At 36.7% G+C, this 16,165-nt stretch overlaps 1 protein-coding gene across 1 annotated transcript in view; it reads right to left on the bottom strand.

Annotated features, from left to right (window-relative positions):
* Nucleotides 1-1,249: 1,249 nt before the first annotated feature.
* MMP20 (matrix metallopeptidase 20) overlaps nucleotides 1,250-16,165 on the bottom strand; it is a 55,094-nt gene continuing 40,178 nt past the window's right edge. The window contains 2 exon segments of the mRNA XM_007946011.1: nucleotides 1,250-1,350; nucleotides 2,465-2,568. Of these exon segments, the coding sequence (XP_007944202.1) occupies nucleotides 1,250-1,350; nucleotides 2,465-2,568 (205 nt within the window).

Raw genomic sequence — 16,165 nt, 5'->3', positions numbered from 1 at the left:
AGCAAGAGCAAATATTAAGTATGTGGTTGGCCACAAATGGCTTTTTCCAGTAACAGAAACCAAATGGAAAGCTTATAGTAACTTTGAGTGATTGCACCCTCTCTTATTACCAAATCTTTCAGTGAGTATATGAAACAAATTTAATAAATGTGGTAATAATAGCAGTTAATTGTTGGATAGTTTGGATATGCCAGGCTGTGTATGATATACTTTACATGTATTTCATCACTTAAGACTAGAACCACTAAAATGTTTTAGAATTCTTACATTGTAAAGGATGGTTTTAAAAAAATGGAAAATAAAAGCCAAAACCAGACAGCTGTACTCTATCTGACTATATGGACCAAAAACAAACAAACAAACATAATGTAAAGAAAAGCTAAAACAAAAGGATGAACTGCCTTAAATGGAAAACTATTTCATTAAAGCTATTATTGTCAGGAGGTAGGAAACAGAGTGAAATACTGCTGCTTTTTCTCCTGCTGTGTACTCATAAGATACTATTTCATGGTTTATAGTTTTTTATAGATACACAGAATTTGTAGCCAAATACAGTTTCATAGAAGCTAGTAAATATTAACAGAAGAGAAATGAGGAACTGTTCTATTTTATTGACTTTTGTGGAAAGTTTTCCTGTTGCAAAATTCCCATCTCTTGCCTAGGATGAAAATTCAGTTTCTTAATATAACCTATTTCAGAGAGTAGTGAATATATACAGTTAAACAAACAACAAAAACTAAGTCCTATACAATATTTTGTTTGTAGTATGTTTTAAAGAAGCAATAAGAAAATTTATATTCATAATAACAAATGTCAAACCTACAAACTCCACTGCTTGGAAAGGCTCATAAGTATAATTACAAGGTAATGACATTTATTATTAAAAATTAATCTATGTAAGGAAATGCACCGGTAGGCTTCTACCTGGGAATAAAACCCAAACAAAATAGTTTGCTTCAGTATATTGGACAAGAAAAAAAATAATGGGTGTCTAATTTGACAGTGCACTGTGTTAATTCTGATTTTGTATGAAATTGGCCATATGTGAATTTTTCATTTGGGTTAAATCTCTGCACACATAACTTGGATAGAATTCAGATGTGTGATAATTTTCAATGAAGTCTAAATTATCCTTAGAATTGAAGGCTGTGGGAAGAATCACTATCCTACATTCTGCTTCAGTCCTTAATATCCAGGTACAACTGCTTGTAGTCATCTTCTTTCTTTGGGAAAGACTAGACTTTTCTATTTAGCAACCAATCCAGGAACTTGATTTCGTTACGCTAACCACATCTTCCTTCTCTGTGTCATACTTGTGTGTTTTTGGTCCTGAAAAGAAGTAAATGTAGCCTAAAAGAGACAAAGTTGAGATTGTGATTACCAGAAATGACTTGCAAGTATATCAGTGACTGAATTTGTGATTGCAAAATTCTACGGAAGTAGAGTGCCCTATCTTCGTTCTGAGGAGTGGCTGGTGGGTTTGAACTGCCAGCCTTCTGGTTAGTAGTCAAATGATTTAGGCACTATGCCACCAGAGCTCCTTCTCAAGGTAATACCAGGGGCAATTGGGAATTTGTCAGATTCCAGTTTGCTAGTCCTCTGCTTGACTTTTGCAGGGCCTTAGAACAAGATACCCCTAATTTCTTTATTCCTTTGCCATCTTTTCTCTTTGTTCCAGCAAGGGGATGGCCTTCCCTTTGAGGCACCCATACATGTCATGCTCAATTATGCTTCGTACTTCTGATTGAGCTGTTTCCTTCCAGGAATCCACCCCCATCGTTCCTTTCCCTAATCTCCAGCTGTTCTTCAAAATCCAGCTGAACTCCCACTGTGAAATCTCCAAGTCCTGCTCTGTTTTTTTTTTTTTTTCTCAGATTACCTTTTGCAACTATTGTGAAAACAATACTACATCATTCAAATTTAAATTATAGATTGTCTTGTTCTCTAGTAATTTCATATGTGTTAGATAAAGATGTTGACCATTCCTGGGGAGCAGAGGTAATGTCTGGAACTTTCTTTGCATTTCTGAACAGTGCCCAGCTCTGAGTTAGTACTCAAGAAGGATTTGTTGACTGTCTGATTCAACTAAATTTTTCCAGTACAGTTCAATTCAATTTTCTCAGCTATGTGTTAAAGTTTAGGAGTTGGGGTGATGGAATGGGGAAAGGCACTGCACAAGAATGTCCATTTTCAAACATGAAAAAGGTGACTTTGACTTAGGTGGACTTTATGGTCTAGCTGACAAATTTATGGAATATATACTTAAATATTTTTTCTATTAATAAAGAGAGAACCACATTGGCATACTTTTATAGTGGCTCTTTCTGATAGATAATTTGATTAGCTAAACCTGTAAAGCAATAAGGACTCCTATTTGGAAACCCATTTTCTGTTGTGTTAAAGCAGAGCCCAGAAGTCTTATTAAAATTTCCACAAATAAATAGTTTTTGGTGGGAACACTCACCATTTAATTCCACAGCAGCATCTATTTGGCCATTTACTCCAGAAAATTCTTCTTCAGTATTCTTTGGATAGTCTTTTTCCATTCTCTTTTTCCTTTCATCATAGCTGGAAGAAGTGTTATTTCATAAGTAATATTAATAAGAGGTTTTTATTGGTTATGGATAGTCAGGCATGTTCAGAGCTAATTCATGAGTTAATTTGGAGATTTCACCCTCTCTGTCTTTCTCACATACACACAAACACACAGTTGTTTTTTTTTTTTAATTCCCCAAAAAAGTCAAACTCACTGCCATCGAGTCAGTTCCAACTCATAGCAACGCCTCCTTGGGTTTCCAAGGCAGTATCACTACAGAAGTAGATGCCCAGTATTCCTTCCAAGGAGTGGCTGATGGGTTTGAACTGCCAGCCTTCTGGTTAGCAGTCAAATACCTTAGGTACTATGCCACCAGAGACACTTTGAAATACCAAAACCCGATTATTGACCTCTATCACTACTTTTTTGGGGTCCCTGGGTGGTGCAAATGGTCAACATGCTCAGCTGCTAACCAAAAGAGTGGAAGTTTGAGTCTACCTAGAGGCACCTGAGAAAACAGGCATAGAGATCCATATCAGGAAAACCAGCCTTTGAAAACCCTATGGAGTGTAGTTCTACTCTGACACACATTGGGTCACCATGAGTTAAAATCTACTCTACAACTGGCTGTATCTCTATTCTTCCAGGTACCTGAGATTGTGGAATCGCCAGGATGGGAGTCACTTCTTCGAAAGAGCCTATTCAGAAATTGCCAGATGTATTGCTTGGAACTAGTCATTCTATATATCACAGTAACATATTCCTATAATTCTTTAAGAAAATATTGCCATTCAAAAGAACTTCTACATACATTTTAATGGTTTATTATTTATTGAAACTATTCTCTTTTTTTCGCCATATCTGAATGTCTTGACTCACTAAACAGTTGGAAGCCTTTTGTAAGCAGAAATATGTTAATCATGAGCTTAATTGTTCAGTATTCATGGAGGAGAGGTTGAACAAATAATGAATTAATTAAATAATGAATGTTGAATTAATAAACAAATCTGTAAATGATCAACAGATATGAAGCAAGAAAAATCTAGAATAACTAAGTTTCTACCTTTCAAGTAAATTAATTGTATTAAGTTACTTTTGTTTCCTGGAAAGATTCCATGACTGAATTAACAGTACTTTTTTTCAGTGAAATCTCTGAAGATCAGTAAATACTTGTATGAGTCAGCACAATTGCCGTTTGAAAGCAAAGCAGATGCTCACCTCTTCAGTAAGAACTTCATTTGAAGTGTGGGAAAGCCCATTCTTCATCAGTGCAGAGCTCCCAATAGGAACATTCCAAGGTGGACACCCCACTCCTTTCCCACCAAAAGGTCACACAATTTCTCCTGATGTATGGGCTTCTGGGCAGTTTCTTGGCCCACCTTCTCCTGAAATGTGTCTCTCATGTAGCTATGACTACACAGACTAGAGGACAAATTTTATTTCATGATATAGAGCAGGAATCAAACTGAGAGAAAAGACCATTCAGGCTGAAACTGACTGGATGGCTATACTGCAATGGTTTATGGGGTGCTGGGGGCCGAGGTGGAAGCTAACTTTCCCAAACTCTCTTCTCAGGAGAGCCATTAGAACCTTCCTATCGGCCAAGGGGAAAACCAAGCTAGATGAGTTACCTGAAGTACAAATGAAAGTGGAAATTATTTACTATATTTCATTGTTGTCAAAAGTGCCAGTAAAGAGGATGCGGGGACAGGACACTCATAAACGTTTGTTTATTAGTTGTTGTTAGGTCAAATCCAACTGAGGACAACCCTATGTGTGCCACTCCGGTATACAGGTGCTTGATACATGTAGACAGACGCTCAGGCCAGGCCCAAATCATAAGACTTGTAGTTTATTTTGACCCAAGAACCATTCATTCTGCTTTATTAGTATGAGGTTTAATGAATTTTGTGATTTAATCTGGGATCCTAAGTGACAGACTTGACTGCTAACCAGAAGGCTGGTGGTTCAAACCCACCAGCCACTCCTCGGAAGGAAGGTTGGACAATCTACTTCCATAGTGATACAGCCTCAGAAACACAAGGAGAGGTCGCTATGAGTCGGGGCCGAATCGACGGCACATAACAACAACAAGTGATAGAGAAGTTACCTAATCTTTAAACACAGTTTATCAGGATAATGTTCTGTGGTACTAGGCAAGGTTGAGAAGGGATAAAGAAAGGATAGATAGAACATGTTGGAGATAGTCCAGGGAAATAAATCAGAGGTTTAAGATTGAGACGATCTACCTATGTGTTGAGAATTTTGCCAAGAGGATAAAAGAAAGGGAAATTATATCACAAGATGAAAATCATGGGTATAGATATTTTGACTAACAATAAATTCAATGGCAGTGAGGTTTTTTTTTTTGGTTTTGGGAAAGATCCTTAAATTTGGATTCAGAGAATTTAAGTTATATAGTCTAATTGACCACTTTTTACCTGTATGACCTTGAATTAATCATTTAACCTCTCTGGGATGCAATGCTTTTAACTGTTAAATGGAAATAACATAGTGCCTAAGGCACTTGATTGTTAACCAGAAGGCTGGCAGTTCAAACCCACCAGCCACTCCTTGGAAGGAAGGTTGGGCAATCTACTTCCGTAGTGAAACTGCCTCGGCAACCCAAAGAGGGGTTGCTATGAGTCGGGGCTGACTCGAAGGCACATAACAACAACAACTTTTCAAGAAAGTTTAGAAGGCAAATAGGAAAATGAGAGAATATGAGAAAATACCCAGCATGATTCCTGACATGTAATGAACCATCAATAAATATTGGTTAAATTTGAATATTAATGAAATAAATAAATGTTTATTGAGAATCAGTAATGTACTAGATACTTTTTCTCATCACTGAGGCCTTGTTTGTGAAACCTAAATACCATACTGAAAATGATTAACATATAACTTTGTTTATTTTCTCTATAGGCATGTTATTCATCATTAAATATTGATTAAGGGATGCAGAGATTGAAGAAATCTTGGGAACAGTTAGACTTAGAGTAGCAATAGCATAGTGCTATAGGTATCTGATGTAATATTTCAGACATATTATCTTACTCTCTACCTTTGTAATATAAGGACTTGGAGACTATTTTGGTAAAGGGCCTGCATTTTTACCTTAATATGTATGCTTAGAATTTAGGAATATCAGGTGTTTTGATTGTGATGACATCTATCATATATCAATGGCCTAACAGATTCCATTCTGATTCCTTTGAAGTACAGAATGGGGAGTTGAATCTGCTAAAGGGTGCTTTGAGAATGTGAGAAAGGATGACAAAATGGTGATCTCTTTGATCAAGTATCTAAGACCATGCTTTCAGGAAGTTTCTTTCAGTTGACTTTTCAGTGTGGGTCAAGGAGGGACAATGAAATGGAAATCTGTAATTTCCTCATGAGATTAATAATCTACTTCTAGTCAGGAGATACATGGTTTTCATGGGAGGAGTGGCCTTTATGTCCACTCTAGAGAAGGGCAGGGAGCTGAGAGAGATGGATGAGTGATCAGGAGTGAAGAGAAGGGAGAAGAGCAAGAAGCTGCCGTGTGCCATCTCAAATGGGAGTTAGGAACTAGGACCCCATGCAGAATAAGGCCAAAGACTTTGAGAAGATCCTAGAACAAAGAGTTTATACCATACATCAGTGCTAAAATATTAAGTGGAAAATATCAAGGTAGAATTTATATATTTAATCATATAAAAATGGGCATGAGGGAACTTGGGGGAAGACAGAGGAAAAATTAATAAAATGGTTATCTTGTATGCTGATAATTGGAAGAATTTCTTTGTCTTTCATAATGAGCATTGTAACCTATCCCTGGCTATTTTCTTCCTGAGCAGATTTGTCCTCTCACATGGCCTCATCTACCACCTGATTGTATGATAAATTCCAAATCCATCTCTCCAGGCTGTGTTCTTTTGCGATGAAGACCATATGGCTAACTATCTTCCGTATCTTTCCCTTCTGGGGTCCCATGCCACATCAGACTCCATGTGTACAAAATGGAACTTCTCTTTATTTCTCCAATTCTGCTTTACTTCTTAAGTTCACTCTTTTGGTAGATTGCAAAATCAAAACCTCAATTATTGAAGAAAAGTCCTCCACCTAATCAGTCACCAAAAACTTAATTTTCTCTAATGCCCATCAAATCCACTTCTAGCCCCAAACTAATAAGACAGGATTATTATAATACTTAAGTCTCTCCCTTTCCTAAGAATTCAATGGGTTTTAGTATAGTCACAGAAATGTGCTATCATTACGATAATCAATTTTAGAATGTTTTCTTCACTCCAGAAAGAAACCCTGTACCCTTTAGCCGTTACCCTTTTAATGCCCCTTCTCATTAAGCCCTGTTGTTGTTATTACGTGCTGTCGAGTCAGCCCTGACTCATAGTGACCCCTCCTTGGGTTTCCAAGGCAGTATCACTATGGAAGTAGATTGCCCAACCTTCCTTCCGAGAAGTGGCTGGTGGGTTTGAACTACCAACCTCCTGGTTAGCAATCAAGGCACTATGCTACCAGAGCTCCCCATTAAGCCCTAGGCAACCACTAATCTATTTTCTGTCTTTATGGATTTGACTATTCTAGATATTTCATAAAAATAGAATCATAACTAGTTTTTTTTTTTTCTTAGCATAATGTTTTCAAGATGCATCCATGCTGTGGCATGTATCAGTACTTCATTCCTTTTAATGACTGAATAACATTCTATTGTATGAATATACCACATTTTATTTATCCATTCATTGTTTGATGGACATTTGGGTTATTTCTACATTTTGCTCTTATGAATAATGTTGTTATGAACATTCATGTACATAAATTTATGAAGTTTTTATGTGGACAGATTTTTAAATTATTTTTCAGAATCTTCCTAGGAGTGAATTGCCAGTTAAAATGGTAATTCTGGATTAAATTTTTGACAAACTGATGTACTACTTTCCAAAGTGGCTGCACCAGTTTACGTTTTCAGCAGAAGTGTCTGATGGTTCAGATTTCTCCATAGCATCACCAACATTTGTTAAATATCTGGCTTTTGATTATAGCCATCCTAGTGGTATAAAGTGGTGTTGCGCTGTGGTTTTGATTAGCGTTTTCCTAATGACTAATGAGGCTGAGCATCTTGTCATGCTAGTTTTTATATCTTCTTTGGAGGAGTGCCAATACTGATATTTCACACATTTTTTAAAACTAGGTAGTTTGTCTTTTTATTATTGAGTTATGCATTCATTAAATATTCTAGATACAAGCCTTTTTTTCAGTTATAAGATTTGCAAATATTTTGTCCCATTCTGTAGGTTATCTTTTCATTGATCAGGTATCTAAGACCCATGCTTTCAGAAAGTTTCTTTCAGTTGACCTTTCCAGTGTCCTTTCTTGACAGTGTCCTTTTAAGCAAAAAAGTTTAAATTTTGATAAAGTCCAACCTAGCTCTTTCTTTCTTTTGTTGCTTGTGCTTTTTGTGTTACATCTAAGAATCTATTGCCAAATCCAAGGTCACAGAGATTTACCCCTATATTTTCTTCTAAGGGGAGCTCTGGTAGCATAGTGGCTAAGACACTTGCTTGCTGACCAGACGGCTGGCGGTTCAAACCCACCAGCCACTCCTCGGAAGGAAGGTTGGGCAATCCTACTTCTGTAGTGATACTGCCTTGGAAACCCAAGGAGGGGTCGCTATGAGTCGGGGGGCCGACTCGACGGCACATAACAACAACAACAACAACATTTTCTTCTAAGAGGCTTTATAGTTTTAACTCTGTAACTTGGAACAAAGAGTTTATGACAAGATGCAAAGAGATCAGGTTTTTGATCTCATTTGAGCTAAGCTTTACTTTTGGCATAAAGTGGAAACTCAAATTCATTCTTTTGCATGTGGCTATTCACTTGGCCCTGCACCATTTGTTGAAGAGACTATTCTTCCCCATTGGAGACCTTGGAATCCTTGTACAAAATCACTTGCCCTTAGATACAATGGTCTATTTCTGGACTTTCAATTTTATTCCACTGATATATATATGTCTATCCTTATGCCAATACTATACCCTCTTGATTAGTGTTATTTTGTAGTAAGTTTTGAAAGGGTGAGGTGTGAGTCCTCCAATTTAGTTCTTCTTTTACAAGATTCTTTGGCTATTCTGGGTCCCTTGCAATTCCATATGAATCTGAGGATCAACATTTCTACAAAGATGTCTGCTGGTATTCCGATAGGAATTGAATTGAATTTATAGATCAGTTTAGCATACAATTATTCACAGTATTCCTTTGTAATTCTTTGTTATTTTTGTAAGGTCAATATTAATGTCTCTTCTTTCATTTCTGATTTTAGTCATTTGAGTCTTCTCTTTTTCATTTGTTGAATCTAGTTAACATTTGTTAATTTTGTTGATCTTTTACAAAAACCAACTTTTGGTTTTGTTGATTTTCTTTATTGCTTATCCAGTCTCTATTTCGTTATTATTATTATTTTTTAATTCCCTTTCCCTGCTTTCTTTTGATTTAGCTTGCTCTTCTTTTTGCTGGGTCTAAAAGTAGAAGATTGATTACTGATATGAACGCTTCCTTCTCTTTTACTATGAGCATTTACAGTTTTAAATTTCCCTTTAAGCACTACTTTAGCTGTATCACATAAGTGTTGATATGTTGGATCTGCATTTTAATTATCCTCAAAGCATTTTATAATTTCCCTTTTGATTTCTTCTTTGTTCCATGGGTTATTTAGGAGTGTACTGTTTAATTTCCACATTTATATATAAGTTTCTGAGACTTCTTTTTGCTGTTGATTTTTAATTTCATTCCAATATGTTCAGAGAATATTTTGATCCTTGTAAATTTATTGAGAATTTTTTTAATAGACTAAAATATGATCTATCCTGGAGAATGTTCTATGGGGACATAAAAAGAATGTATATTTTACTATTGGTTGAAGTGTTCTATTGATGTCTGTTAGGTCTGTTTGGTGTATAGTATCAATGAAGTCTCTGTTTCCTTCTTGGTCTTCTGTCTAGTTGTTTCATCCATTATTGAAAGTGAGATATTCAAATCTCCAACTATTATTGGTGAGTTATTCATTTCTCCCTTCATTTCTCTCAGTTTTTGCTTCTAGTATTTTGTGGTTCATTGTTAGGTACATATATAATTATAATTGATATGTTTTCCTGATGACTTGACACTTTTATCATTATAAATTTTTCCTCTTTGTTTCAAGTAACATTTTTTGTTTTAAAGTCTATTTTTTGATACTACTTACACACTCTGGCTTTTTTATTGTTGATTTTTTCATACTATATCTTTTTCTATCCTTTTACTTTTAATCTGTCTCTATCTTCTAATCTAAATATTTTTCCTGTTTGTTGTTGTTGTTATGTGCCATCGAGTCGGACCCAACTCATAGGGACCCCTCCTTGGGTTGCCGAGGCAGTATCACTACGGAAGTAGATTGCCCAACCTTCCTTCCGAGGAGTGGCTGGTGGGTTTGAACTGCCAGCCTTCTGGTTAGCAGTCAAGTGCCTTAGGCACTATGCTACCAGAGGTTCATAGTCGTTGGAGGAGGGGTCGTTAGGAGTTGGGACCAACTCGATGGCACATAACAACAATTTTTCCTGTAGACAGCATATAATTGAATCTTTTTTTCCAACAGTCTGCCAATCTCTGTTATTTAATTGGATGGTTTAATCCATTCACCTTTAATGTTGTTGTTGATACACTTGGATTTATGTCTGCCATTTTACTTTTTGGTTTCTGTCTCTTTTTTGTTCTTCTATTCTTCCTTTACTGCTTTCTTTTGTATTTATGAATATTTTTTAGTATAACATTTTAATATTGTTACTATTTTAATATTTATTTTGGGAGCTCTGGTGGCATAGTGCCTAAGGCATTTGACTGCTAACCTTATTTCCTTAGGACTTTCTGTATGCTTACCATGGAAATATTAATTTACCACAATGTATTTCAGATTTATACTAATTTAATTTCAGTAAGATGTAGAAACATTACTCCTATGTAGTTCTATTCTCCCTTACTTTTTAAAATATTACTGCTATACATATTGCATCTGTGTATTTCATAAACCCAAAAATACAGTTGTAACTATTTATTATATGTTATATCTTTTAAAGAAGTTGAGAGAAGAAGAGAGCTTTGTTACAGTAACCTTTTTTACCATCTCTGATTCTTTTAATAAGTCCCTGTGAATTTTAGTTACCATTTGATATCATTTGCTTAACCTAATACAGCTTTGCTCCCATACATCTCCTTTGTGCTGTTGCTAGAAAATGTATTATGTTTCTCTATGTTATAGGCCTAACGATGCAATTGTATACATAATTTCATACAAATGAATTTTAAATCAATTAAGAATGAAGAAATATGCATTTATATAGTCTTTTATAGTTTTATAATTACATGATAACCTTGACTGGTGCCTTTTTTTGTTTTAATATATTGATTCAAATTATTCCTGGGGTTGCTTTCTATCATCACAAATGACTTCCTTTAGTATCTCTTGTAAGACAAGTTTGCTACCAACAAATTCTGTCTGTTTTTGTTTATCTGGGGAATGTCTTTATTTTGCCTTCATTTTTGAAAGATGGTTTTGCTGGATATAGGATTCTTGGTTGAGAGCTTTTTTCCCTGAATACTTTGAGTATGTATTCACTGCCTTCTGGCCTAATTGGGTTATCTGGCTTCTAGTCTTGCCCCAACTCCAAACCAGTTACACTGCTCCTAGAGTTATAGTCTTGTAAAACAAATCTGATTGGGTTATTCATTCATTTAAAAATTTAATGATGTCTTTCTTTTCTGCAGAATAAACACTGAACTCCTTAGAAAGGCATAGGCCCTCCAAATTCTACACCCTGCTTGTCCTTGGGTCACATCTCTCTTTTAGCTCACCTAGTCATACTGAACTGCATATAGTTTTTCCCAGACACACAGGTTATTTCTTGCATCAGTGCCTTTGCTTCAACTGTTCTCTCTGCCTGGAAGCCACCTGTCCCCTCCCCAACACCCCTTTTACCTCCCTGCCTAGGAAACTCCTACTCAACTCTCACACTGGGGTCAGTTATCACTTCCTCTACGAATTCTTCTCTGGCATCTTTGATAGAGTTGGTGGTTCCTCTTCACTTTGTCCAACTGATCCCTGTGCAGACTTGTATCAGGGTACTTATGGCACTTAGAGTGCTCTTAATTTTTTATCTATATATCTATAACATATATAGATATAAGATATATAGATATAAGACCTCAACTATAAGACCTGTTGGGGGCATTAATAGCAGCCAACATGAATTGATTGCTTATTATGTGCCAGGCATTTCATATTTCTCTCATTTAATCTTTTAACTCTATGATGTAGGTACTACTTTATCTTCATTTTGTAAAGGAGGAAACTGAGACAGATGAACCAAATTGCCAGATGATTCCTGGTAGAATCAAGATTTACACAACAGCTTTCTTACTTCTGACCACAGTATTTACCACCAGACTCTGTGCCTTCTCTTAAGTATCAAGGGTCTAGTACAGGCCCTCACACATAATCATGTCCTGTAAATATAAGTTTAATATGGTGGTTTTATAATTATAATTATATATATATATATATATATATATAACATTTTAAAACAGGGTTTTAGAATTTCCTTCACCTCTCTTACTTTAACTACTTATTGTTTACTTCCTTTTGGTTACTAACTATCCCCAAACCAAACCACTGTTGTTAAGTTGATTCTGACTCACAGTGACTCTACAGGACAGAGCAGAACTACCCTATAGGATTTCTAAGGCTGTAAATCTTTATGGAAGCAGACTGCTACATCTTTCTCTGGTGGAGCAGCTAGTGTGTTTAAACCATCATCCTTTTGGTTAGCAGCCAAGCTTTTTAACCACTGTGCCATCAGGGCTCCATATGCCTAACTTTAAAATCCTTAAGTAAAAAAGAACATTTCCAGAGACATCCAGGAAGGAGATAATGTGGAAGATTGTGCCCTGCTTTGCAGCAATGATGCCTCCAGTATATCTGAATAGAAAGAATTATTTTTGAGGTGGTGGGCAGTGTTTCATTCTATTGTACATATGGTTGCTATGAATTGGAACTGACTCAATGGCATCTAACAACAACAATATAATTGAAAAGGGGCGAGATCTGTAGATTACATAAAATTCGAAAAACACTGACTTTCTCAAGAGTTGATAGTACTTCCACAATACCCAGAACTCCCTTGGTATGATCACTGCTGTACTATTTGTGGGTGAGGCAGAACAATTAAAGGGGAAATTAACCTGAAGTGGTAGAAGTAGTATAAATAAGAACTACTGGCTGGATTATTGAGGGCTTGCTGGAAAGAGGAAAGTATTGAACAAGAGTGAATGGATGTCTGGGGAAGTGGCCCAAGTAGCCAAAATTTAACCAATATATTAGTAGCATGTAATAGCCTTTTTATGGTAGAAGCCCTCTTTCTGGGTTTTGCTTTGTGGTTCTGTGGTTCCTGCCTATAAATTACTACTATGCTGACAAGTAGGTTCTTACTCTTAGGACTTACACCAGTGTGGCCCCAAGCAAACCCTGAGTTTTCAGTAGAGAAATTTCCTTAGTAGTTTTCTCAGACCATTTCATTCACTGAAACAGGGCCCAAACCCAAACAGAAATTTGTGGGGACTTTCCTTAGCAATGAGCCTATACAGAGACTTTCTTTCTCTTAGGACATTATTTGTGTCACAGACTGGATTAGCATGAAGACTAAGGAAGAACTTGAGAAATGACCAAGGGTATGAAACCCAATACACTGTTGGTGGATGTCAAATATAGTAAAATTCGAGGTCTAAAGTTTGGGGCTTATGACTTTCTGTATTATTGATGTGGCCATGTGCTTACCTATAAAACTTCACTTGTCTCCTTTTTACCCTTTTGTCCCATATTCCTCCTTCTTCCTGCTTAGGATAGAGATGTAATGACTAAAGCTTCATTGGCCACCTCGAAACATAAGGCAACCATGAGAATGGAAGCCACACATTAAGAATAGTGGCACAAAGTATCAGTAGGAACTTGAATCCCCACAGATTTCAATGATCATGGACCCAAATTAAACATTTTTAGATAGATGAGAAAAGCAAATGCTTGTGTGTTCAAGCCATAATTGTTTTTTAGGATTCTGTTATTAGCAGCTGAATGCAATATCTAACAAATACAAGCTTCACACGGCAATAAGATATCATACATGTGAAGTTCTGTTAAGCACAATGTGCAGAATACTGAAGGCCTTATTAGTAAGATTGATCCACTAGCTTTTTCTGAACTTTCAAGCTGTAAGACAATGTTGTTTCTTATTCCTTAGTGCATAAACCAGTGTGTGTGTTGGAATGTGTGAAATAGAAGAATTGCATTGCTGAAATGTTGTCTATGTTCTGCCAAAAGCAGTAATTTCAGCCCAAAGTCAGGACTCTTCTTTATTTAAAAAAGAAATTCTAGTTCAGTCTAGCTCTTAGACTGGATATTGAGGAAATACAAAGGAATATTGAGGTCTGGGCAGCTCTGGTGGCGTAGTGCCTAAGGCATTTGACTGCTAACCAGAGGCTGGCAGTTCAAACCCACTGACCACTCCTTGGAAGGAAGGTTGGGCAATCTTACTTCTGTAGTGATACCACCTTGGAGGGGTCGCTATGAGTCAGATCTGATCAGGAAATTCCAAACGCAACAGTATGTTGCATTTGTTTGCGTTGCATTATTGAGGTTTGAGCATCATTTGTTAGTAATCATAAGTTTTAAGCAATTGTTCATTAATTACCACATCAATTCTTACTCTCACAAAAGATTTACTTTTTCTTTTTTTAAGAGTTACTCACTTTGAGTGTCTGCTATGTGTCAGGCACTGTGCTAGGGGTCTACATGCATTATTTCATTAAATATTCTCAATAACCTGGGAAGGTTAATATTATAAATGCCTAATATGGTTCCTTCCCTTTCCAGCAAAAATTAATGTTTAACATTTGAGTTAATGCCCCAGGCCAATCTTTCTTGAATTTGTTTTATCTAGATTACTGAAGACTTTTTCTTAGTAGACATTCACAACTGGCCCAGTTGGAAAGATACAGAACAATTTCCTTTGGGGATCAGGGATCAGTAAAATCAGGTGATCCCTTTTTCTCACACCTCAAATTTACAGACTTTTAAACATCTGCCTTAATCAAGCCACTTGTTTCAGCTGCTCAGTCTGAATCCCTCCTGGCTGTTGTTGTTGTTAGATGCTGTCAAGTCAGCTCCAACTCATAATGACCCTGTGTACAAAAGAACAAGACACTGCCTGGTCCTGCGCCATCCTCACAATCCTTGTTGTGGCTGAACCCATAGTTGTAGGTGTGTGCTTTACCACAGGCACTGACAAGCAGTGGATTTAGTCCACAGATGAGGAGATAAATGGAAGAGAGAGAAGTGGAAGAGTGGGTATTCCCCCTAGGGAAAATCAGGTTGTGAGCAATCTTTGAAAAATTAGCTGAGTACATAATTATAGTAATGGTAGCATAAACACACACACACACTCAATATTTCTCAGTTTTCTTTTCTGAAAACCCACAATCACTTTTCTCAACACCCATCTGCTTGCACATCAACATTGTGATTCCAGTCACCTTATCTTGAAGAAGGATTTTGAAGAATCATATTCAGCCCTGCAAATAGTAGGTGCTCATAAATGGTGCAATTTCAGAATGGAAGCTCTCAGAGAAAAAAGTAATTTAAACATTGGACTGGAAGTGACAATTCATGGAACTACATGATACTTTGAGCAATGCTACTCTCTGTGGCCCAGAAGAGCCAGAGCAGCCCACATTGGTTTGGCCTCCTTTTTTTTCTTTTTTCCCCCAAAATATATTTTCCTTCTCATGAAATGTATCTGTGCTTTGGTTATGTTACTTTCTCAGCTCCAAATGGTGGTGGTGGTGGTGGTGGTGGGGTGATAATATTAGTCTGGTGGAAGATGATGAAAAATTTTTATTTATAGATTTGTTTTTATGCCACACAAATGGTTTTAAAAATCAGTGATTTTAAATAAAATAAAGTTCTTGGACCCCAACTTGGTTGTTCTACTGCTTCCAACTAGAATCTATCATGGATTTGTTTAGAATAATCAAACAAGCATAAGTGCTTGTTTAGAATCTGTTTTTGCTTCTCTCTTTTAAAGTCCAAGAATATAGGCAGTGCCAGAGGACAGAACTGAGAGTGTTGTGAGGAAAAAAGAGTAAGCTGGGGAGAGAAGTAGACTCAGAGCTGGTCTCTGAAAGAGCTAAGCTAAGAGCTGCACTCATTCCTCAACATAGGTCAACTAAAGATGGAAACAATGTGGAATTACCTAGAAAGCAATGCAAGCATGGACTTCCTTGTGCTTATTTACTAATCCAGTGAAAAATTGCACATTTTTTCATCACATCAAAGAGTCTGCTTCTAAATATGGCCTTCATGTGTGCAGTGAATTGCTTGATGTGGCCCTTCTAGCCATTGTCCTCCATTCTGTGGTGTTTCGTAAATCCCATTATCCATGCCTGTTTGGGGTGGTGTGGTAGTTAAGGTCAGGTATCAACTTGGCTGGGCAGTTGGTAGTAGTCATTCCCTACAATGACTGGCAAGCGACTCTGTGATGG

Source organism: Orycteropus afer, unplaced genomic scaffold, assembly GCF_000298275.1.
Source record: "Orycteropus afer afer isolate SDZICR_OR568_19922 unplaced genomic scaffold, OryAfe1.0 scaffold00147, whole genome shotgun sequence".
NCBI classification, from domain to species: Eukaryota; Metazoa; Chordata; class Mammalia; order Tubulidentata; family Orycteropodidae; genus Orycteropus; species Orycteropus afer.
This window is presented reverse-complemented; position numbering and strand designations above follow the sequence as displayed.